Below are 24,446 nucleotides of genomic sequence, written 5' to 3' on the forward strand. Positions count from 1 at the left end.
CAGAGGCTCCTGGCACGCGTTGTGATAGTGAATGATAGTCATTTCACTTGTGTTTTCGGCCGAGGGAGCAGTCCGTTCCGCGCGCCTCCCTCCGCCCGGCAGCCTCCGCACGCGCCGCTCTGCCAGGTGAACGTCTACCTTCGTGTGGACGCGACCGTGGCCATGCGCGCGCTCCCGCGGAGTCCTACGTCACGGTGCTCGCTCCTCTTCTCGCGCGCTGGTTAAAAAGAAGGAGGAAAGAGGACGGGAAAACATGTGAGCGCTCACAGGACTTTTAGTGAGACACAACTTTTATTTTACTATATGTTTTATTTTTGTTTGAACTAAGCCGTGCCTGTACACACAGCCGTGCAGAGCACCACAAAGGAATTACATCTGAAAGGAACGACACGGCTCTTTTTCTACTTTACTGGCTTTTGACTTTTTTGTGTTCATCAGGATAATTTGTGTTTGTATTTTGATATTTCTATATTTGTACTATATAACCAGCGGAAGCATTAATTTATTTTTAAACACCTGTCTCCACTGCAGTGAATCAAACAAGATATTTGTATTTTCAACCGGCTTCTAGCTGCTTGGAGAAATATAGGCTATCTAAAAATATTTATGCATATAGCCTACGGCACTGCCGGTTCACATTTCTCTTTTGATAAAGGGAGGCATATATAGTGTATTTTTCCTCATTTATTGTATTTTTTTCTTCTTTTTTAATATTATTATTTCATAATCATTTTTAAACTATGAAGCATTTGCAATTTGTGCTGGTCCTGGCCATCGCGGTCAATATGTGGGAATGTGGAGACGCAAAGTTCGGCGAGAGGGGAGAAATCAGCCCCCGGAGGAGAAGATGTTACGACGGCAGCTTGCCCAAGCGGCTGAAGAAGAGGGAGCGAAAAGTGCTGCTTGACGGCAGCAGCGGGGAGGTTTGCCACAGGTTGTATCCCCGAGTGTCCTGCTGTCCCACCAGGAGGGCCGCCTACCAGATCCTGCACCGCAGGGATGCCAGGGTAGGTTTAAAGTCCGCTCAGCACCTTGTATTCTTCTCTAATTGAGGGACTGGATGTTTTTTTCTTTTTTCTTTTTTCTTTTACTGCTGAGGCGCCTCCGGAGATGTATTTACAGCCCTCAAGTATTGTCATTTGTCTTGTTATAGCCGACCGCTGAATCTGGGGATGGTCGGGAGAAGTTGCCGCAGGGCTTTGAGTTCCAATAAGCTGAAAGCGTCATTTATATACTTTTACACCGATCCTGTCTTTAGTTTTCAACAAAACCAGCGACAGCACGTTTGCGCCTTGCAGCCTATTCATTGCTGTCTCTGATATTTCCACTCCGGTTTCGGTCGTTTGGGGTCCTTGTCTGTCTTCTCCCGTGTTGGCAGTGGCTTACTTTGTCCTGGAAATGAATGAACTTCTCGGTTCATGGGGATAGATTAACATTTTTTTGTTTACTCGGTAGCTTGCTTTGCACAATCTGCTGCAGGTCTAATTCAGCATGTCCGATGCGCTTCGGCGTTACCATGGCAATCCCCGGCAGATTTACGGTACTTCTCGCCACAGTCCGCTACAGCTGTCACTTGAAGCGTTTACCAGCAAAGGTAGCGTCTCTCGTTTTTGTTTTTGTTTTTTTTTTTTACATTTTTTTTTTATTTTTTTGCCCCAACAACCTCATTTTAAACGCCAATTGAGTTGGATTTTTTTTCTCATGTTCTGTTGTGTTTTAGACCAACATATGGCAATTATTTGTCGCGCTGGTCAACGTGTAGGCGCAAGTTTCACTACGTCTCCGTGCTCGCGACCGGAGCTCAAAACGATCACGGTGAAATACCACGTAGCGCGCGCGGCGAGGTACTTTTAAACAGCGGGGGAAAGGGAGACTGTGTGCGCCAAACTTGTAGCGGATTCCGTTGGATCCATTCTCATGTAAACCACTCCTCGAATCATTCAGTGGCTGGGTGGTATCCTACTTTGTGTTACGACAAAAAGCCATATTGCATCATTTAATTTGCTCAAGTCATGCAAATAAGAAGGGGGGGCCGAGCTGAATAGGACGAACTCGACTTCTCCTCCTCCCCACTACACTGCCCACACACGGAGCCCTTTCTGATTATGGCAAAAGAATAACAACAACACCATTGTGTTTGTTGGTTTCACTAATGGGAGAAGCTGGAGAACATCACTCTCCCCCAGTCATCAGCCCTGTCCAAGTGTTAATGCCTTTGAGAGGGTGTGTGTCCTTCACTATATCCCCCTGCCAACAAACTTACACCTATTCCCTTGAGGACAAGTGTTTTGTATTGCCTGCCCCAGTCCTTTGCTCCCTTCTCCCTTGGTTTCTGTGACCATGTGCAGCTTGTGCGCTGTTGCAGATTTATGTGCAGCTGAAAGACAAATGATTTGTTTTTATTTTCATAGTGCGGCATCAACAGTCAATAGCTTTCGTCCTGAGATGTTGTGGTCAGACCGCTATGCAGATACAATCACAGGAGGAAGGAATCTTGAAACAGCTGTTTTCCCACATGAAGTGGAGAATTGCAGGTTGTAAAGCCAGTTTTCCGAATGGCAACGCAAACATGAAATTCCCAGAGAATAAGTATACTGACAGTTTGGATTTTATTACGCCATCACAGTCCCATGTTTCTGATTGTGGCTCTGTTCTTGACCTCATGTAAAAGTGCAACAACAGCTGAGCCTCGCAGCTATTTTCTGCGTGCTTTTGAGGAACATACTTGCTGATATTCAGCAAAAGGCAACAAACAAAGGTCCACTTGTTCTGGTTTGGATGATGGCAACATTGGAGCCCATCCCAGCAACATATGGACTCAGGGCATGGCTGAGAGCACACAAATGCTACTCTCTGTGGACGTTGTGCCAGCCCATGGCACACAGAATCAATGGGCAATTTAGAGCAGGAGGGCAGGCATGCCCTCAACACTACATGGCATGAGTGCAGAGAGCAGCGAGACAGAGAAACGCGCCACACATAACGGGTCATAGCCAGCTTGGAGCTCCCTTTCTGGGTAAAACATAAACAGTTGGAAAAAAATAATAATGTTATTCAAAGAGTTTTTTTTTTATGTAAAAATGCTAATAAAGTGGATTTTTATAGTCCGTTTTATATTCATCAATTCTGTTTGAACTGATGAATGGTTTCCTCTGTTTATGTCAGTGTATTATTCAGGTAGACTGTCAGGTTTTTCCAGACGTTCCGCCACCTGTTGGGTCTACCCAGTTCCTCACAACTTCTAAACAGAAAATCTTTTCCCCAGTTGCAGTTTTACTGCGAACGGAGTCAAGTGTAAGGTGTCCATATGTTAGCCTTGGGTCCCCCGGTCTAATTGACTTCGACAGACTGCTAATTTGTTGATACCAAAGTGGGAATGATGTGCCTGTCTATCTCTCAATTGGTGTTTACACATGGACCTCACACAGAGCAAAGCACTACCAGCCTGCCTGACTGCCTGGCTGCCCAAGCAGCACCGCTCTTGACCTAAAACAGATTACATTGTGTTTTATTATAGCTAATTTGTTATGTAAATAATACCGCTAATTTCTTTCGGATTAACTCTATGTGTACTTTTGCGTAATGACCCCAAGTCAGGCTTTGAGGCTCTTATTTGTCTCCATTCATTTTATGGTCTGTGATCTGTCAGATGTGGGAATTGTAATTTGACTTTAACTCTTTGTGACCTACAGTAAGTAGGCAGAGAATGAGATGATTACTTTGTTTATTTCCCTTAACAGATATGAGCTTCCACCACAGACAGACAATTTTGTTATAAGAAAAAAAAATGTGTGTGATTGTAGAGGAAAACAAAACATATTTTAGATAAAAATAAGATTCTAAATGTTTATTTCAATGCAGTTTTTATGGACGTCACAAACATTCAATGAGAAAATGAAAGAATAGGCCAATGCCTCAGTTTAAAATCTGAAGTCATTTTGTAGCAAGTTAATTAAATTTTAGGGGACTGTTAGTGATACTGTTGACTGCAACAAACTTTCTCTTCCTAATTGTTTTTATTTGTTTTGCTGACAAAAGAAAATTGTTGTTCGAGCACACCGTTAAACATAATATCAACTGCAATGATAAATAACCAAACTACTGTGTAGTCGTGGTAAACATTTAGGAATCTATAATATTAACATTTCAATTGGAATTCATCTTGCTTAGCGACCAGGATTTCGACATTTACACGTGTGAAGTGGTAGCTCGTCTTTGTAATGTGTCTAAATTGTGCTGTGGTCGTAATGTAGTGAGTCTCTGTTCAATATTTGCATTTCATTTATGTATTAAGTTTGCTAAATAAGTAATATTCCCCCCCTTGAATGGTAATCACAGCTCATGGGTGTGATTTGGAAATGTTGAATTTTGTCCTGATGTAGTTATCACAACAACAAAACTATTGTGAGAAGTTGCTTGAAATGTGTGATCATCCATAGTGTAATGTTAATATAACCACATGCCCAGCTCATTCTAAAGTACGTGCTGGCTTGCTTGTGAAACGTGAAGCAAGAAGTAAAAATCACCAGGCCATCATTTTAATCAGGCATTGGTCCCTTGTTGCGTGTGGTCTCCAGATTTTCTCCACGAACAATACAGAATGTGGACGGATCCTGGAGGAGATCAAGTGTGCACGCTGCTCCCCCAATGCCCAGGTGTTGTTCCACTCCTTGGACATGGACAAGATGCCACACAGGGAGCCAGACCTGCCGCGGCTCTGCCAGGACTTCTGCCGCGAGTTCTACTACACCTGCCGGGGGCACATACCAGGTAATTACACACATAATAATGGCCATGAATACAAGCTTAATCATCGCCTGTGTGGTTACCTGGTGGTACATAAGCAAACATACACACTGAGGAGGCTAGGTGAAAGAAAGTGCAGCTTGGGAAATGTTAGATTGCGATCGCCTCACTTCTTATTTCGACTCAGTTTGCACATGTAGGACTGGCAGATTGTTGGATTTATACAAGATGTGGTGCGTCAGTAGTCTGGTTTGTGAATATTTATTTGTCCAGCTTTTACCTCATCTGACCTCACATCCATTTGTTGCTGAGCTTGCCCTACCGCTCCCTCGCTGCCTCACGACTTACGTCTCCGTTGCATTTTAATGCATTAGTAAAATTACACACAGTTCGTTTTGTATACACGCACAACATCTGATGAAAGTGCAGACTAATGAAACACAGTTGATTCAGCTGTGAGTAGAGTGATATCGGTGCGTGGATACAGAACACTTGTTCCTCTTTTCTCTGATAGTTTATTTGGGAGTGTGCAAGTTTATTGTGTCAACACAAGTTTGCAATAATTTGCCTTGACCATAGTAACAGCACACAGATTTGAAACGTTTCCTGACATATGAAGGAAAATAAGATATTTGCAAAGGTGGGTTTAAAATACTTTTCTCACCTGCACTAATAAAATTCAGCCTTCCTGACAAGTGTACCAGAAAATCTGACTGACTGCAGCAAAATAAAATGTTTTATGACCAATTCCTGGATGCTGCTTGCTAGACTCAACCGCTGGGGTTGATTCTGCACTTTAGATGCATATGCACCCAAGATGTGGTCTAGACATGACTGCTGTGTGCTTTGCTTGCCTCAAACATAAACTGTCACTTTCAAACCTGCGTCTCATTTCCTGCCATTACAGTGTTTTAATTTCAATAGTGAGTTCTGTAGACATCGTGGGAGCATTACTGTCAATCCTCGTAAGTTATGTTTTGGATTGGATGTATATAAAGAACCTGCACTAAACTCTGAAACAGTTTCTCTTTTGAATGTGCTGTAGTTAAATGGCAGGGACCAGTTTGCCTTCTAAAATCGTTTGCTCTTTAGAATTTTTCTTTTTTTTTGATAAAGGTTAACGTCACAGCTACCTGTGCTTTCAGAGTGCATACCGAACATGATCAAACACTTTCGACTGTCTTTTCTCCTCCAGCCAAGTCAACTTCCAATCTCTGCCGCCACGAACTGATTAGATCTGCTGAGAGTTGCAAACAGAGAACAGTTTCAAACACACTTGTCTATAACCCACCCACATGGTGGGTGCCCCTGCTCATGTCAAATATCAAAGACGTACATTCCATCAGAGAGCATCCTCGCCTGCATCTAATGGTCTGCCAGTATCATGTATAACACGGTCAACAGCTGTGATTGCCGCGCTGTGCTCTTCACAACAGAGCATGAGGAAGTTGTCTTGTCTGAAGTTACATTGCTCACTCATGAACTGACAGACAAATGAGTCTCGACGATCCAACGAAAGAAAACCTCTAGAAATCCAAAGAATTAGCCCCATGCGCACACACACACACACACACACACACACACACACACACACACACACACACACACACACACACACACACACACACACACACTCCCTTCCGCTGCTGTGTTCCCTCCCTGCTCACCCCCGTTCAGCCCCCCACAGATCAGCATATGTGGTGACGAATGACACATTTATTTTTCTACAAAGGTTGTGTGTATGTAAAACTGCTGAAGTGCATCAAGATGTCAAGTACTTTGGGTGGGCCACCCAGGTTGCCTTGGAAGATAACCAGATGGAAGTATAACTTTAGCGCTGGGGAGCCAGGAATATGGACAGAGTTCTGTCTCTCACTCTCTGTTTCTCCTTACACTGCCTCACTCGCCACTTCTTTGCTCTCCGTCTCTTTGTTTCGCGGACTGCTCTTCTCCTATTACTATTTCTGTTAGTAGATATAGCATACTTTAATGTTAATGTTAATGTTAATGTTAATGTTAATGTTAATGTTAATAGTGTATGTACTGAATATGTCTTTAGGTTTCCCTAACATTGTGCAAAATAGTAATTATGAAGTTAACTCAATGTTATGACCAAATATTTCTTGTAGAGGTCTATGCATGCACATGCATTGTTTGGAGTTTTTACAAGATTGTTCCAACCATAATACACGGTATTTTGAAGGATTTGGGGTAGAAACTGGAGTGTGGGGCATCTGCGTCAGCAACACAGCCATTAGCAATCTGCTTTTTTTTTTTTTTTGCTTTGACTTGTTGTGTTGCCATTTGTAAATATTTGAAATTTTGTTAAAGAATAGTACATTTTGAGGCAGCAATAGTAAATAGAACCGCAATCACAAACAGAGATGATCTCAATTCCCCAACTTTTGCTAATTCAAACCAACTGACAAAAAGCTTAAATTGAAACAGTAGCCTTTACTGCATCCATAACTGTCATCCTGCTCTCATGAAACTTTCTACCGGCCCTTGATTAGGCCGTGTACTTGGCCCCCTTTTCTCCATAAAGATATTTACTACCCCGACTCTCACTTCTGCCTTGGGGCCTCCCACCTTCTCTATACTCCTCTCATATCTTCCTTCACTCATCCACCCACCCTGCACCCGAGGTCCCCAACCAGCATGGTTAAGATAACTGCAGACACAAGAGTGTGGGTGGTATAGCCAGAGCTGTGTGTGTGTGTTTCTATGTGTGTTTGATCTTCATGTTGTGTTTAGATGTTTGAGGGGATATCCTATCACCTCCAGTATTTGGTGCGGTCAGCTCTTGCGGTGTGTGGCAGGAGAGGGAGATGAAAGGAAGGACAGGGAGAGTCTTGTTTGTATTTTTATCACTGGTGTATTTGCTCTCCTCTGTCCTCTGAGGGATTGACCAAAGGAAACAATATTGTCAAGATTGTTTTTAGGTCGCGAAGGGCCTGTGAGACCTACTGCACACTTTGCTTTTTTCTGACAATAATGTTGTGACTGCTCTGACTGGAGGTGGAGTTGTGTGACTTTCTTTGTTTACACAAATCACCTTTTGCTGTAGAAATTAAATGTTTTAGGTAAACTAGCAGGTCAAAGGAAAACAGCAGCTGATTTTTTACTTTTTTTGAGTCAGTTTTACCTTGAATTTTGTGTGTGAAGTTTGGAGTATAAAATTCTAAGCATTTGGGAACATCATGTCCCAATGCAAGCATCTCTCACCCTGAAAACATTTTTGTTTATTTGGAATTTCATGCCATATTGAACCGGCTGACTATTTCATTCCACATGCTGTGCCCATGTGCAGCTCAGTAATGCAAAACAGCCAGACCTGTTTGTTGGATAAAACAAGTGTTTGGCTTACTTTTTTAATCAAAGAACATTTAAGGATACCTAATATTACCCATTAATATGCCACTTAGGACGATAAACAGTGTTTTGCTTGGCAATAGCAATCAAACTGACTGCTGTGGTACGACTTCCATGTGGAATGACAACGAGACCAACAACTGTGTGATGAGTATGTTTTCTGGCTTGAGTCGGAGTTGGTGATGGTGTGAGACAGGATAATGTTATAACGTCCAGTTTTTGTCACTTTGGAGACTTTTATTACAGTTCCCTGCCATGGAAACATCTTAGTGCTGCTGTGTAGACTAAGATACACTTGGTCAAAGTTTGTCCAGTTTCATAATTCCAAAAAGGTGGCTCAAATAATTCAATTAAAAACACCCGATGAATCTCATATTGGGGCCAAGGTTTCTGCAGAGGTTTCTTTCTCAAAAGACTCTTGTCACCCCTTCAACAACCAGTGAAACGTCTTCGATAAGTACATTTTGCTGCCAAAAAGAAGGAACTACAGCCCTAATAATACATTTGATCATGCCATGCATTAGTTTTTAAACTGTTTTCATCCTTTTTGAAGGAAATTTTCTTCCTTTACGTCCAAGTAGCAGAGACCAAACTTTCATCAAGCATTTAACAAGTTTCAATCAAGCAGTCATGTAAGGAAGATTTCCACAAAGAGCGATCAGTGCAAAGTCAGCTCTGGCTTCTGTGCAGGTTAACACGTTTCTAAAAAAGGCAAGCTTGTAGTTTGTCTAATAGAAATCCTTTAGGACAAGTGATAAGCTTCATTTGAGAATTAGAATAAGTGCAGGGTAAGCTTAAAGTGAGAAAGCAGTTTTTTTGCTGTGTGAAAGAGACCCTGTCTAATCTGTGATCCATTTGATTTGGCCCAGTTTCTCCTCACTTGTTCACATTTCACCCTGGTCTCGCCAGGATTTGGTTTGGCACATCAGTCAAGTGTAACTCCACAACGAGAAAGCACATGTCATCATTTCACATCACGTCTCTCCTCTTGTGCACCTTCTTAGCGTTTCATCATTTCATGAGAAAATAAATGTCTATAAGGTCCAGCCACAGCACATTATCGATGTGTGCTTTTAAAATAATAAGCACCGTGGAAAACTGTTCGGAGAATGTTTATTGGGTCTTTGTGTCTCAGCCAGCTACGTGAGTCAGGTGTGTAAAGTAATGATTGCAGTTTAAGTTTAAGAGCCTTTGTTTGTGTCTGTCTGTTGTGTTTGCTAGAACTATTCCAAGCCGATGTGGATGAGTTCTGCCAATACTATGGGAGAAGGGATGCCAGTTTATGCTTTCCAGATTTTCAACGAAAGCATCCACATGGGCAAGACTCCAACTACTTGGGAGATGAGAAAATAGAAGATATCAGCAGGTTTGTGGTCTGACTTTTTTTTTTTTTTTTTTTTAACCATGTTTTTATCCAATTTAAGTGCCGAGTTACACTATGGAAGATTACTTGGGACTACTTAAGTGTTTAAGTTCGAGACATTAAGCCATGTGTTTTATGTTATCATGGAAACGGGTATGACCTCTGCAATGTGTTCTGTGTTCACTGGCCCATTTTGACATGGTCCATACTTTCAGACAGAAATGCAATGCAATTTCATCTCTAATCCTAAACTTTGTCCAGACTGCTTTTGCTCAGCTTTGCTAACATAATGAAAATACTTATCCTGCGTCATTCTGTTTGCCTCCCTCACTGCAAATGTCTGTACATCACAGAGGGCTTTGCCCTTTTGTCCATGGGGGGATGCCTTTCATCTCTGTTTTTCCCGAGGCTAGAAGACCAGGAAGCATGTGCACCTGAGTAGCGGCAACCAACATTCAGTCAAATAACTTCCGGCAGTTAAAGGGTCTGGGGCTCATTTGTTGCTTTTTCTCCAAGAGGACTACTCAAATAAATGACAGTGAGCAGAGCCCTCTGAGTAAAAAGTGACGAAATAAGTCGAAGATAACATCTTAGATCATGGGTTTAATTTTTTAGAAATGCAGGCACAGAGCTCAGATGCTCATATGGTCCTCATGGAACACACAGGGAGTCTGGTTGTGTATTGTTTTGAAGTTTTCATGGCTGTTGGTATGTGCGGTTTACCCTGAAAACACTGAAAGTGGAATGCTACAAGAGAGTACAATGCATCCAGTTTTCTGTTATGATTGAAATAATTGTAACCAAATTCATCTACTTTTCTTATTCTTGACGTTAGAGTTATTTCCATGGATTGAAAGGCCACAGGGTCCTGTTTCTAAAGGCAGGTTTTATACCAGCAAAATATAGATGCGCTGCCTATTGTGCTCCATAACATTCACATTACACAGAAGTAATGTCGTGATGAGCTTGTAGTTTTAATGGTGACGGCACGATAGAGAAGAGAAACTTGTTGTGAACAGCTGACCTCAATTAGGGAAAGAACAAAGATATGAATGCTGTCAATACAATACATTATACAATATAAAACAATATTTTACAGCTGAATATGAAATGCCTGTCCATTGTATAGGGACAGTAATGTTTGTAGAATTAGGAGTTGTCTCCAGCAAGGTCAATATAGAAATAAATCAATATAATGAATAAAAATACAGATAAGCTACATATAAATAAATAATAAAGAAGAATCTACTTCACATAAAGCAAAGAACCTGAGTCTGGTTCCCTCAGATACATCTGAAGACATATATTTAGTTGCATTTGAAATACATTTGTAAAAATCACAGCAAACATAACTCCAAGTGCTGGAAATTTATAACAGAGGGGAAATAAAACTCCAGAACACCTTTTAGAAGTAAAATCTTTAACCATCCATAAACATGAATGAATGAATGGATGAATGAATTTATTTATCTAATCCTTTATCGAATGTTAGTTAAATGCAGATTTTGAAATATAAAATCAACTCGTAGAGTCAAGCCCAAGGTGTGACATTTGAGGAGTATTACTAGTTTAGTTTGCTCGGACAAAGTTCAAGTTCCAGCAGGCCTGTTCATGGAAAGTCAGTGTTTATATTGAAAAAGATTAAATAAAATTTTAGTGATGGCCCTAATCACTGCTGCCAAAAATTCTCTCTCCACTCTTTGTTGTTGTAAACCTCTTTCCACCATTGTTTTCTATAGGTGCTACTTTCATTTACCATTGTCCTTCTACCTTCATGACTGGATTACTTGCAACAAGCATCATCATCTGAGGATTTCGGTCGTTTTTGTTTGTTTCCCAGGAAACACAAACACAACTGCTATTGTGCCCAGGAGGTGTTGAGTGGTCTGAGGCAGCCGGTGGCTGTGGTGCACTGCGGCGATGGTTCCCAGCGGCTCTTTGTCCTGGAGAGGGAGGGGATCGTCAGGGTACTCAACCATGACCTCGAGCTAATCAAAGAGCCCTTCTTGGACATCCACAAGCTGGTGCAGAGCGGCCTCAAGGTAGGACTGAGTCTGTCTTAATATTGTGAAATACAATAAAGAAATTGCAGAGTGAAAATGAAGATGGAAATGTGAAGTAATTTGAGCAATGGTGTAGACAGGGAAGAGACAAGGAAATGAACTTAGCTGATAGTATGAAATATACTTTTGTTCATTTCTAGATCTAGAAAGAAATTTGGTCGAGCCTTGACACAAGTTTGCACCCATGTAAACGTGTTAAAATCCCCAGCCAAGATAAATCCCCTTGAAAGTAGTGCCTGCTCACTATTAGCATTCAATTATATAATTAGACTAAACAAGCAGTCATTCATCAAATGTGATCATGCATTGCACTATTATCTGATATTTAACCGTACAAACTGCACACATTGTGCAAGCTGCTAATTTTCTGCTAATTCTCCCAAGAATGGTTAATGGCTTTCTTAATCTTTCCCATATTGTTCATATGAGAGTCCTAATATCACAGCGACTTAACCTAACACTTCAGATAATGACTTACATGATTCCCTGCGATACTCTATGATACCACATGTGAAAAGGGAACAACTGCTTTTTATTGAATTTATAAGTCTGTACTACATTTTTGATCTTTTTCTCTCTCTTAATCTGTCAGGGTTTTGAGGTTTTAGTAATGAACACGTAGTTTTAACTTAAACAGATGTATGTGTTTCCATTTTTGACAGGATTTAATGCTTATTGTACATGTTTCTGTGTGACCTCCTACCGAGATGTAAGTCTGTTGGCCCGGAGAGACAGCAGATAAGATTTTGGTGGGCAAATAAATATGTGTTTTACTTCTGTTTGATTCCATGTACTGAAAATAATGGTTGCACGCAAAGAACAGGTAAAAAGAAATAAGGATCAAGTCAAAGAGATCATGTGCTATTAGACCTTTCAAAACAAATAATTATCCGGGAACATGTAGACATCATTTTCAGGAAAGTATTTTCATCCATGTTCCTCAGTGAAACTCATATTTTGCATTTTTTTCAAAAAGTGCTTAGATTTCAAATGGAGATGGGATAGCTGGCATGTCAGACATACTCCCAGACAGGATGTTTATCTATCACGCATGCCTCTTGCGTTTCCACTGACAACCCCTTTGCTTACAAGGAGTCAAACGGAGCACAGCATTTGAATATGCAACTAGCCTCTGCGGGATTGCTCTCCCTGCACTCCTCAGCTCTCCTATCATAATTCAATCCAAACTGGTTGTGGATAAAGTGACTGTTATGACAATTAGATGTGGCTCAAGCCCCTGCGGGCCCCAGGGGTCCTATTCCGTGAAGTTGGCTGCCGGAACGGGCTTCCAGCCACACGGGGTGGACGGCATCACGGGAGGGCTAAGGTGTTTACTGGCGGCATCAACAGGATGGAGCTGCCTTTATACAGAGAGAGGAACCCAGGCACCCAGGGGACAGGGCAGATAACGGGTTTATCATCAGCCCCACGCACATGCTTTGATTGTAATGTTCTGTGTTTCCTCCTGTTCTTCACTCCCCCTCCTCGCTCGGATCCCCTCGGTGCTAATTAGGCCGAACTGCACCGAAACAATAACGTGATGTGGTGGTGTGCGTTCCTACCTGCGCTGTGGGTGTTCCACTGAAATTCAATCTTTACACTCCAGCACACCCCACACACACTGCCCACACTGTGTCATCGCAGTGGTCATGTCGGGTGAATGTGGCTGGTGTTGACTCTTCTTATCCGAGTCTGAGTACTGTGTTAGTTCAATATAAAGAAAAAAATATTGACCTATAAAGAATATTAACACAGTATGGAGTGCCACAGAACACTGGTATGTTCCTCATCAGTTGGACAGAGCATAAGCACAATCCAGTTTGTTGGTGACTCCAGAAATCAAGACCAAGTCAGGTCTACTCAAACAGAATGCAGTCCCCGCTACTGAATGCTGTGAAACCTTAGTATGAAGCAAGCAGGTAGAAAAGTCATCTTCCTGTTCATTTCATGACTGAGTTGTTGGATTGTATTGCACTCATGGTCAGTGGGGGGATTCGTGCTTTGCTTTTTGACAGCCCAGTGATTTTACTACGAATATTTGTTTCTATGATGATTTACTCCGTGACTCAGTTGCATGAGAAATACAGCAGAGTACGACACAGGAGGCGTTGGCGTTATCCCTGGATCAGGGAAGTGTGAACGTACATGCTGCAGGTAGTTGTTTGGTGAAGGGCGCTGACATTGTTTGGCTTCCAAACCATTTGGAATGCCTTTTGGTGCAGCACTGCCCACAAGCCAACAGTGATGGATCAAAAGCTTCAGCGTAACAATGCACGAACCGACACGTGTCACCAAAGCTCAAAGAAAGCTTCCCCTTCCCAATTGGAAAACATAGTCTCCACTGTTTAGGCAGGTTAAGCATTGCATGTAATGTACCGTGAGATGTGAAACAACAACCGCTCTTCATCCCCGCACCTCACGTTCCCAGCTTTCTGTGGAATGACGCCAAGAGTTTGACAGAGCCAAAGCCAGAGCCCCAGAGAGCAGAATTGGAGGGAAGCGAAGGAATGCAGAGGCAGGTGTTTGTGAAAAATGAAGAGATAATACCTCATGAGATATTCAGTCAGAACCCCCTGCCTGGCTGTGGAAGAATGATGGCAGCCATAAATAAGACAAAGATGTTCAGGGGGAAAAATGTGTTTTAACTTGACATAGCACAGTCATTCGTATAGCTTGATCAGGGTTTTTGGGGATGCAGGCATTTATGTCAGCCTGCATTTTTGTTTGCAAAATGTAAAACAATCAAGATGCTTTAAGAAAGGTTATAATTGAAGATGGCATGAATTAACGTCACAGCTTTTTTCATGTGGATAAAATCACCAAATATGTAACATAACATGTTCAAGTGCTCACATGGTCGTGGTTGCAGAGAAACACTGTGACACAAGGCCAAGCAAAGCCTTTACATCTCCAATCGGGGAGCATACGGTTTACTTTAGAGCTGACTCTGTGCGAAGCCTGCACTCTGTATATTCATTAAACGAGCGTGTTTGTACAGTGTATTAGTTTTTGCTCTGTGCCAAGAACATCTTACCTACTGCAGCTTTGGCAGCCGTTTTAAAATGATCAATGCTTGGTAGCCTGAGGTTGGCGCTTTGTCTTCTTTTAATCAAGCTATCTCCTTGGATTGGCTCTGTTGCAGTGTTAGTTTCTTACAGCTCTGCTGCCAGCTCCTCTGCTTGCTGGATGCCGAAGGAGCTAATCATTAGCAAAGGAGCTAATATTTCAACTGATTTATCAGTGTGTGTCTTGGTGGTCCTGCTTCGGCTCTGGACCCAGGCCTTCGTGGAATCGTGGTCTTTGATCCACTCCCCTTAGTAAATTAATTTTGGGAATGGTGGTCCACTGTTTGTCCACATCCAACATATGGGTACAACATTTCAAAGTGAGAATTATTCCTCCTAGGATGAAACATTTCGATATTCTTGTCAGGGGAGTTTTATCTGAACTATCTAACAGCCAGCAACGAAGCGTGAGGCATCCATTCCCATAAAACAGTTTTTATTTGACTTCAATGATCTGACATTTAGCAGTACTCATAAATTTTTCAGAGGAACTTTGGCTTTTGGGTTTAGGGATTTATTTGTCAACTTTCACAATATTTCAGTTTATGTTCAATTGATGGCCCTCCCGTGGCTTATCAAGCAAGTCTCTGTTGTTGCTCACTGGTACATAGGATGCATTCCTTTGCAAAGAGTCATCACTCTTGTATTTGCATGTGGCCTGTGTCACTGCTGTTGACTGGGCTGGGCCAAATGCAGTCCAAACACAACTGTGAGATCAGGGATGTGGTTTTCTTCTCCTGTGGCATCGAACTTGCCTCGTAGAGCATATCAAGGTATCTTTTGTGATTTTAGTTTTTTGCTTGCCTGATAAGACAGCTGCGCCTGTGTGTGTGTGTGTGTGTGTGTGTGTGTGTGTGTGTGTGTGTGTGTGTGTGTGTGTGTGTTATTACAAAATCTGCAAAATGCCTATTGAGTAAGTAGAATTTAAAGGTCCCGGTGGAGGAATGCGCTCACACAGATTTAACTTTTAAACATTCTTCACACCTCAGCGAAGAATTCTGTTCATTCTTTTGTCAAAAAGAAATAGAGAGAGGGAGAGTACAGCATTAAAAAAAAAAAAAAAAAAAAAGGCCGACCTGGCTTGCCTTGCCTGGGGAATGAAATGCTATAGCTGATTATTACAGCTAACTATGATGGGAGGACCACCAGGGTAGTGACAACTGATGTAGCTGCCTCCGGGGTGAGACAAAGGTTTACATATTACACAAGCAATTTAGATGTTTTCTAAACATGTTGCCAAGACAGTGGGAGTTGGCAGCCCCTTCCTTGTTTAGGTTTTCTTTTTTCCTCTTTTACTCTACTCTATCCCCCCTCGATGGTTTCCTCCTCCCACCCAGCCCCCGAGTTTTGCATGGATTTTGCGTAAATCAGGAAAGAGTGAGGGGACGGAGAGCAAAAAGCATGGAGTGAAGCACTCTGCACTTTTGTGCTCTCTATGAACTGTGAGTGAGCTAATAAATTCTTTCAGCCACTCAGCGTAGCATTCACGGATATCCCCCAAAGATTACACACACAAATCACTGCACAATGGAGGCCACCGGGAGGGTCCGGGCGTCACAGGGGCCCCCGACCCTGAGGACAAGCGCACATAACCAGGCTGCAGGGAAGGCTCTGTAAAGGCGGGGGGTTTGTCGAGAAGGCACAACGCTACCCAGAGTCAAATGCTGTATAATGGTTAATAATGGTATATTCAAGAAGGTTGGTGAAGGTGTGAAGTGAAACGGAGGGCTACGAAAGACAGAACGAGAGAATGTCAGGGCTGTGAAAGGGAACTTGATGGTCAAATAAAAAAGAGGATTAGAAAAGTTGAAGAATTAAAGGAGTTAGGGGTGAGTATTGTCTGGGGGTTGCATGATGGTGATGATGAAGATGACCAAAGGGGGGTGGTGATTCTAACCCCACACAGCCAAGCAGAAGCCAAGGAGGGACATAATTAACTCCTGGATCTATTGTGTTTCTCTCCTGACTGCAGGGTGGAGATGAAAGGGGCCTGCTAAGCCTGGCATTCCACCCCAATTACAAGAAGAATGGCAAGCTCTACATCTCTTACACCACCAACCAAGAGCGCTGGGCCATTGGACCACACGACCACATTCTCCGTGTGGTTGAATACACCGTTTCAAGGTAATGGGAGAAGTGTGTGCCAAATCTACCTTAACTATGGGCTGTTCAACGCAGCCTGAAAGGACACCAAAATCCTGGTTGCCTCACAGTCCAGACATGAGGGGTTTTGGATAATTTATGAACTGAATACGTTAACTGTTAGGTGTCTTCATTACCTCGGCATAAATCAGCTCAGAGGCATTGTTGTAGTGATCTATGGATTGGGTACTGTGTTTAATCCACATTTTCTTTCATTGATTTAATTTAAATTTATCCCTAATCACAGGATCTCAGAGCGACTCGACTTTTGAATCTCCAACCTTGATTTTAAGCAGAAAACATGGTGACAGAAGCTTCGTAGGCATATGGAGTAATTTTCTAGAGATGCAATGCACAACAAAAACATGAATTTTTGTCTTATGGGGATTAGAAATGTAGGTCAAACCTCTAAGGAAACCAACTTTCAGCGAGAAGTGTTTTTGCTGAATCTGTGCAATGCTTCTATGATGATAGCAGCGCTTTGCCTTTTCCTGGGTCGATAACTCACGCTCCTTTCTCAATGACCTGTGATTAAAGAAACTGTCTTTTCTCACGAGCGTATTTAAGTGTTACATTTTAATATACATAATCACAGTTGTATGTTTGACTTAATTATCTAATCTTAATCATAGTTTTGGCATGCAGTCTTGGTGACTGCTGTGGATCGTCTTTAATTTGAGGGCCCAATAGAGAAATGGCAGCTAAAGTACTTGATGGGCAGTTTAAAAGATTTTGCTCTATCTTTGACAAGCGGCTTTTTAAAAAAATTGCACAACTACCCAAAATAACACATCATGACATATTTGGTGCTGATACTGTGGAACCGAAATCACCTCCCCTCTTAGAATTGTGTAACACTTTGAAGTCTGTGTTACATCTCCACCCACCGTCTTTCCCTTAATGAGACAACACATTGTATTTAGACTAAATGCCTCCAGACAACAAGTATTTAAAGTCATTTCATGTTGGATTTTTCGGGGATTGTATGTCAGCATTTCTTGTCTAGCACAATAATTGTCTCATGTAAAAAGAGATGATGTGAGAGTGTATTCACTTATAAAATCATGTCTTACACGTTATATGAAATTGTACTGCGTTTGTTTTTTATTCATGTCTATTTTTTGACAAATCAACATAGATGCTAAATGGGCCAACTTGTACTTGTGTATATACATTATAAAATGCTAATTTAGGACTCTAATGCTTGAGCATTCATAGTCTTTCATAGTGAACATGAAAATGTTTTCAACAGGAAAAACCCAAACCAGGTGGACATCAGGACGGTCCGTGTGCTTATGGAAGTGGCTGAGCTGCACAGGAAACATCTCGGTGGTCAGCTTCTGTTCAGTCCTGATGGTCTGCTGCACATCATTCTGGGAGATGGCATGATCACTCTAGATGATATGGAGGAAATGGATGGACTGAGGTGAGGTCAAAGGTCAAAAGGCTCAGTAAAATCAGTAAAATGTTGTAGCTTGATTTCACATGACCCAAAATTTAGTCCATCATAAAGGGTTTTTCTCGTTTGTGTTTTTGAATGCAGTGATTTCACAGGGTCCGTTCTCAGGGTAGACGTGGACACAGACTGTTGTACGTCTCCTTACTCTATACCACGGGACAATCCCTACTTCAACAGTACCAACCAGCCACCTGAAATCTTTGCTCATGGATTACATGACCCAGGCAGGTAAGTGAGATTGTGAAACCATTATACTGAAGAAGATATATTCATTCTGACAGCTGAACCATTGACGTACTGGCCTCTGTGCTTTAGTGAGCTATTCACCATCATGTTACACACTAAATACTTATGCTAGCATGTTCTGTGCAGCTGTGGCTGTTTTGGTAATTGCATTTCAAAAAACTTGTATTGCAATCAATGTGGAAAAATTACTTCTGCTTCTGTGATTTTCATTTTGAGCACTGTGTGTTCTGTAGGTGTGCTGTGGATCGACTTCAGACAGACAATGGAAGTCTCATAATCCTCTGTACCGATGCCAGTGGCAAAAATGCATCAGCTGGAAGAATATTGGAAATTAGTAAGGGGAAGGATTATGGTGAGTTGCATATGAGGTTCAAAAATGTTTCGATTATCTTTGCTCATTTTGTAAATGAGGTAATTACTTATTTATTCTAGGGTTAGATAACCTTATTTCAATTCACCCTTTGCCTGAAATGATATGATGGAGTTGTAGCTTGAGAAAGAAATGAAAATATATAAACGCCCTGGATAACCTTTTATATTTATTCCTATGAAAATCACATCTGGTTTTATGAATGTCTCTCGTTTTCTGAGAAGAATGTTTCAGCAACACATTCAGAAACACACCAGACTGAGTGAAGAGACAATAAAGGTCAAATGTAAAAATGATTCGATCCAGAAATATTCCCCCATTGTGCAGTGAACATTTGCCAAGAGAACGTGAGATTGTGTCCACAAGTTAGATTTAAAGATGTCAAAAACAATAAATGCTGGATGATGGTTTAGTAGTGTTGAGAACTGAGCTGAGAGGGGTCTAGTCCCCCTCACATGAACAAAATAATCAACAACAGCAGTGTCTAGCAGTGCTTGCTTACTTCTCCTTGCAGAAACAAATTACAGATATTAGTCCCTAATAACATGGAGCAGGTTATCTTTGTCACAGTTATGGATGTTTTGGCGATGTAAGTGACTTTTGAATTCATTTCAGAATGTCACTTTTCACTGCAGGCCACCTTTGACCTGGCCTGATGCCCAAATTAACTAGTAGCCCGAACTCTAAAATGACTACATTTGGAAAGTGAACATACCATACCAGATTATATTTATACTTGCCAAGACAGCTGGAATCCAGAAATGTGCTGTATGCTCTTAGCATCACACTATTGAATTAAAGGCTAATATGTTATTTTTCCCACCTTCGATGAAGACATATGAAAATCTAGACATCAAGAAAAACCCTGCCAGTTATGTTGTCCATATTAAATATGATTGCTCCTTTCTTTTCTTTTTTTTTTTTTCAGACACAACCATTATTTTATATTGACATAATGCAGTCAACAAGATACTTATAAAGGCCAAAATCAAAATATACACCTAAATACACATCAATGCCGAGATTATAATCAGTGTTCATCAACTTCAGTGATTCTGATGATATTGTTTTTATGTTAAACCTGCATTTTAGTAGTGGTATGGATAAATTACATGCAGTCACCCTTTAAGAAGTGTCCTACACCTCTTTGTCTCCTTGTAGAAAATGAGCCCTCTGTTTATGACCTGCACTCCAGTGGAGGAGCACCGCCTGTGGGGGGCTTCATCTACAGGGGCTGCCAGTCCAGAAGACTTTATGGAAGTTATGTGTTTGGAGATAGAAATGGGTAAGTACACATATAGTTTAGCTTTTCTAATAAAAATAAGTTTTTACTAGATGGTGTGAACTCTGCATATGTAATTTTCATAAGCTTTTTTACCGTAAATCTGTTGGCATTATTTACCCTTGGTGTATGACTCATTGAAATCACACTCTTGTTTCTCTTCTCAAACTGAAAGATCTGTCCCTTGCGTTGCTATGTGCCAATGTAAATACAGTGCTCTGTCCCTGTGTGGGAAAAACGAGTTTTATGTTACTGTCACCACTACAGCTTGGCTTATTGAGTGAAAATGGAGATTAGAGATCCTGTCCTGTGCTGTTCACACTTTTCTTTGGTGTGTAAATCATCTTGCGCGCGCGCGTGCGCGCGCGTGTGTGTGTGTGTGTGTGTGTGTGTGTGTGTGTGTGTGTGTGTGTGTGTGTTGGGGGGTGGTCACACGGATGTGCGCACTCACTTACACACAGTCTAGGTTGGTTAAGTCTGTGCCTCATTACAATTGAGGCTGAATAAAAGCTCCAGCATAATGTTTATTTTGAAAGTAGAAGCTGAGGTCCTGAATAACAAAAAAGGGGAACATGAAAAAAGGAAAAGGAAAAGGAAGATGGGCCACTGAACCATGTTATGTGAAACAAAAGTTATACATGTTTCCAAATATCCTCTGTGACTTTGACAGTACTGCCAAATTGTACTGTCCTATCATCTGTCTCGTGATTAATAATTGTATAGCTCATATAAACCATTCTATATTATATCCACCTGCAAACTATGCAAACAACAATGACTTTTCTTGTGTGCTTCCTTTGCCATAGTAATCTACGGATCCTCCAGAAAGCAACGTTTTCAACGTCAGCAGATGGAGAAGAGTGGCAGGAAAAACCTCTGTGTCTGGGCATGGCTGGCTCCTGTGGCTCCATGCTTGTTGGGCACATTTTGGGTTTCGGCGAGGATGAACTGGGTTAGTGAGCGATCAGTATGACACTTCCACTTTCTCTCCCCAAATGTTCAGATTTTATCTGCTTTCATTCACAAGAGGGACAACTTTGATTCCCATAGTTTCTGAGGATATTGAAGGGTATTATTAGTTGGAAGATCATTCACTTCAAATGACAGGTGTCCAAACAATGGATAAATCTTAAATCTTTTTTCTACTTTAAGTTTTTTGAGCTGTCATTTGATTAAGTATTTTAAGATTTCTGCATTTGATCATGATTTGCAAGGAGAGCAAAAAATGTGGACGGGGGTGGGCATATGTCCCAAATAAGAGGCCCCATAGACACATGTTTACAATTTGTCCCCTTATGGAATTTTCTTTCAGGCTTGTTCCTCATTAAATTATCCGCCTGGTTCCCAGTCATGAGTATCCAATTGTCCCATTAAACTCTTTCTTAAAGTCCTTTTGCAAGTGCAGCATTGCAGAAGCCTTGGCACCACCCATTCTACTTATCCTCTCTCCTTTCATCCTTTTGTAATGGCTTGTTTCTTCTTGTCTCCTGTCTTTATTGTGGCACAGGGATTTAGAGCATTGTATGGCGAGACGAGAGGTTATTTATTGGGACAAACAACTGTGCTACACGTTGAAAGCACTGAATGGAAACAGCACTGACGCCACGTTTCATGTGTATCATTTTGCAGGTGAAGTCTACATACTGGCAAGCAGTAAAAGCTTGGCGCAGTCACACAGTGGGAAACTCTACAAGCTGGTTGACCCCAAAAGGTAATTTTAGTCTTCATCAATTTACAATTTTTGCAGTTGTTTTTACCCATACTTTCACATACAACATGAAGTTTGATACGCTTCAGTGCAAATGACTGTTGACGAAACCCGGCATTTTAACGCAGTGGTGACTGGTCTTGATGTTTGGTTTTGTTTTGGTCATGTCGCCCTACCGATGCCACTTAACTTATCGCTGTGATGACAATGTATGCACCTTTTAATAAGCTGTCACATGGTCACCTTTCTTGGCCATAACAAATGTTAAGCAGTAGCTGCACTCTGAATATTAGAGTAAAGAACAGGTAAGACCACAGTTTATCATTGTAAAACTGAGATACCTGCATCATGTTTAAGGAAACACGTGGCAGTGCATGATGTCCAGAAATATGATGTTGTCAAGGTGTCAGGAGTGGGCATTCTTAGAATTTTAGCTGGTGCCCAGAAATCCCAGTTTTAGTTTTTATAAATCAATTCTAATCTGCATCACAATATTGAAAGATGTGAGTGAAAGCGCAGCCATTATAATTCAAAACAGGTGCATATAAGATTCAAAACAATCCCCTTGTAATGCTTCTGCTCATGTTTCTGTTGGCACTTTGGTGGAAAGGCGAGGAAGTGAGATCTTTTAGGTTTAAGCCATTCTCTTCAAATAAGTAATCAGGTCATGTCAACCGCAACTGCAGTGAAGACACAGAAAAGTCCCAAATGGATTATATGTTACGAGGAGATCAGATTTGATTGAGAGAAACAGATAAAATCAGACGAGACAAGTCAGATGGGGCACATTTACATGCCTCTGAATCGCAATAGAAACATATTCATTGCTGCTTATTCCTGGTGACGACAGTGCCACCCAGGCATTAGCACAATTAATTAAACCGCAGATGTTTCGAAGGGGCCCTGGTGGCTTGTTCCATATTTATGTTTTCTGGAAGGAGCGCTGGACGCTTTTCTCCAAGAGAACAATTCCTTCCACCATCAACTGGACTTGTTTAGTCTGTACGGACTTGTGGTGTTGGAGTCCTGACTCCTAATACTCTCTGGCTTCGTTATTAGGATCTTGTTACAGGGAGGATGAAGAGGGGGTGACAAGGGGGAGTAAATGGGGTAGCTAACGTGTCTGACCTCAGCACGTTATCAAGTCTGGTGGTCCTCCCCTCTTTTCTTCTCCGTACTGCAGGGACATCTGGACCCTGCAGCCCTTTCAGACGGAGGTTTGTTTGAGAGTATGGTGGGTTTTGTGGTCTGGTATAGCATCTAGCACTGTGTTTTGATCAACTGTGTGTTTGGGAACGTGGAGGCGGAGGGAAAGAGGAACTGTTAGGGAAAGCAGTGAAGGCTTACAAGGAAACATCAGCCATAAAATCCTTCAGCAGTGTTTGTGTAAACATGTCCTGGCCAGATGACTTCATTTCTAGGTATTTGTTTGTCAGTTGGAGTACCCCTCCAATAATAAATAGGCCACCATGCATTTTGAAACACGCTGAATGTGTGTGGTGTGAGTGATTGTGGATTTGAGAGGAAGAAAAAAAGAGCAAGACAGGGTTTGTGGTATCGTAGTGCGATAGAAATACTGTACCATTTACTGTACTGTATGTGGTTTCTCTATGGAAGTTGTGTACCTTGATAGAAAGCTCTGATGTTTTTATTAGCAAGTGAATTTTAGAGTTTGCATTTTCTTCACATTGTTATTTCTAGAGGGTGGACCATGCATGTTTCTTTTGGTCAGCATTGACAAGATAATACAAAGTTGTGTAAAACAGACATCATGAGAGGATGAGGGAACACAAGACAATCCTATTTTAGCATGGGGACATACAACATACTATTATGTTTATGATAGGCCACAGTGCTTTGCTGTTTGTCTTGACTTTAAGGTCTCCGTATGAGTAACTGAATAAACTGCATACTGCAGTTTGACTGTATTTTACTCTGCTCGTATACTGCAGGCAAATTTGGCTACTTTTCAGTCCCACTGAGTCTGCATTTAATAACATGCTTACTTATGCGAGCATTGCGCATCTGCCAGGAACAAACCTACTTTTGGGAGAGAAACATGCTCAATAAATAAAGATACGATACAGTACAACACAAGGATTCATTTCAGCTCATTGCTGTGTATACATGTGTATCATGGGAGTAATACAGTAAAGTTACATGTTTGCCATATCATAATTCAAAAGACCCACGATGCCCTTGAGCTCTGCAGTTGGTTAGAATCTGCTTTGCTTGTACAGTTGGTCCCTGGCAATTGCTTAATTAACATATAGCGCCAGACCTCCTGCTGCTTTCTGGTGTAAAATGCAATTTGCCTTTCTGTTTGTTGCAGCCCCTCACCACAGAGAAGAGGGGAAAGCAGTGTTATGAGGGATATTTCACACATATTCAGGTTTTGTCAGCTGCAAGCTGGTTCGATTGATAGACCTTAAAAAGACACAGTAAACTTCAAATGGGGTCCTGGGACCTTCTTTATGAACTGCATTAGCCTTGGAAGTCACAAATCACTGGATGTGCCAGGGAAGGAGACCACGAGCGCTCATTTGTGGATATATTTATCTGTACGTGTGCTCCTCTGTGTGTTCTGTGTGTACAGATATAAACCGTGTGGGTGGTGGGTATGCACGCAC

At 41.6% G+C, this 24,446-nt stretch overlaps 1 protein-coding gene across 1 annotated transcript in view; it reads left to right on the forward strand.

Moving 5' to 3' along the window:
• Positions 1-215: 215 nt before the first annotated feature.
• The window catches only part of hhip (hedgehog interacting protein), a 29,304-nt gene continuing 5,073 nt past the window's right edge, over positions 216-24,446 (forward strand). Inside the window, exons 1-11 of the mRNA XM_030093995.1 lie at positions 216-1,007; positions 4,578-4,770; positions 9,340-9,484; positions 11,322-11,523; positions 16,582-16,733; positions 18,004-18,177; positions 18,295-18,438; positions 18,690-18,808; positions 19,988-20,111; positions 20,915-21,060; positions 21,738-21,819. Of these exons, the coding sequence (XP_029949855.1) occupies positions 741-1,007; positions 4,578-4,770; positions 9,340-9,484; positions 11,322-11,523; positions 16,582-16,733; positions 18,004-18,177; positions 18,295-18,438; positions 18,690-18,808; positions 19,988-20,111; positions 20,915-21,060; positions 21,738-21,819 (1,748 nt within the window). The 5' untranslated portion in view covers positions 216-740. The remainder of the gene's footprint in view (positions 1,008-4,577; positions 4,771-9,339; positions 9,485-11,321; positions 11,524-16,581; positions 16,734-18,003; positions 18,178-18,294; positions 18,439-18,689; positions 18,809-19,987; positions 20,112-20,914; positions 21,061-21,737; positions 21,820-24,446) is intronic.

This window comes from Salarias fasciatus, chromosome 6 (assembly GCF_902148845.1).
Source record: "Salarias fasciatus chromosome 6, fSalaFa1.1, whole genome shotgun sequence".
Taxonomy (NCBI): Eukaryota; Metazoa; Chordata; class Actinopteri; order Blenniiformes; family Blenniidae; genus Salarias; species Salarias fasciatus.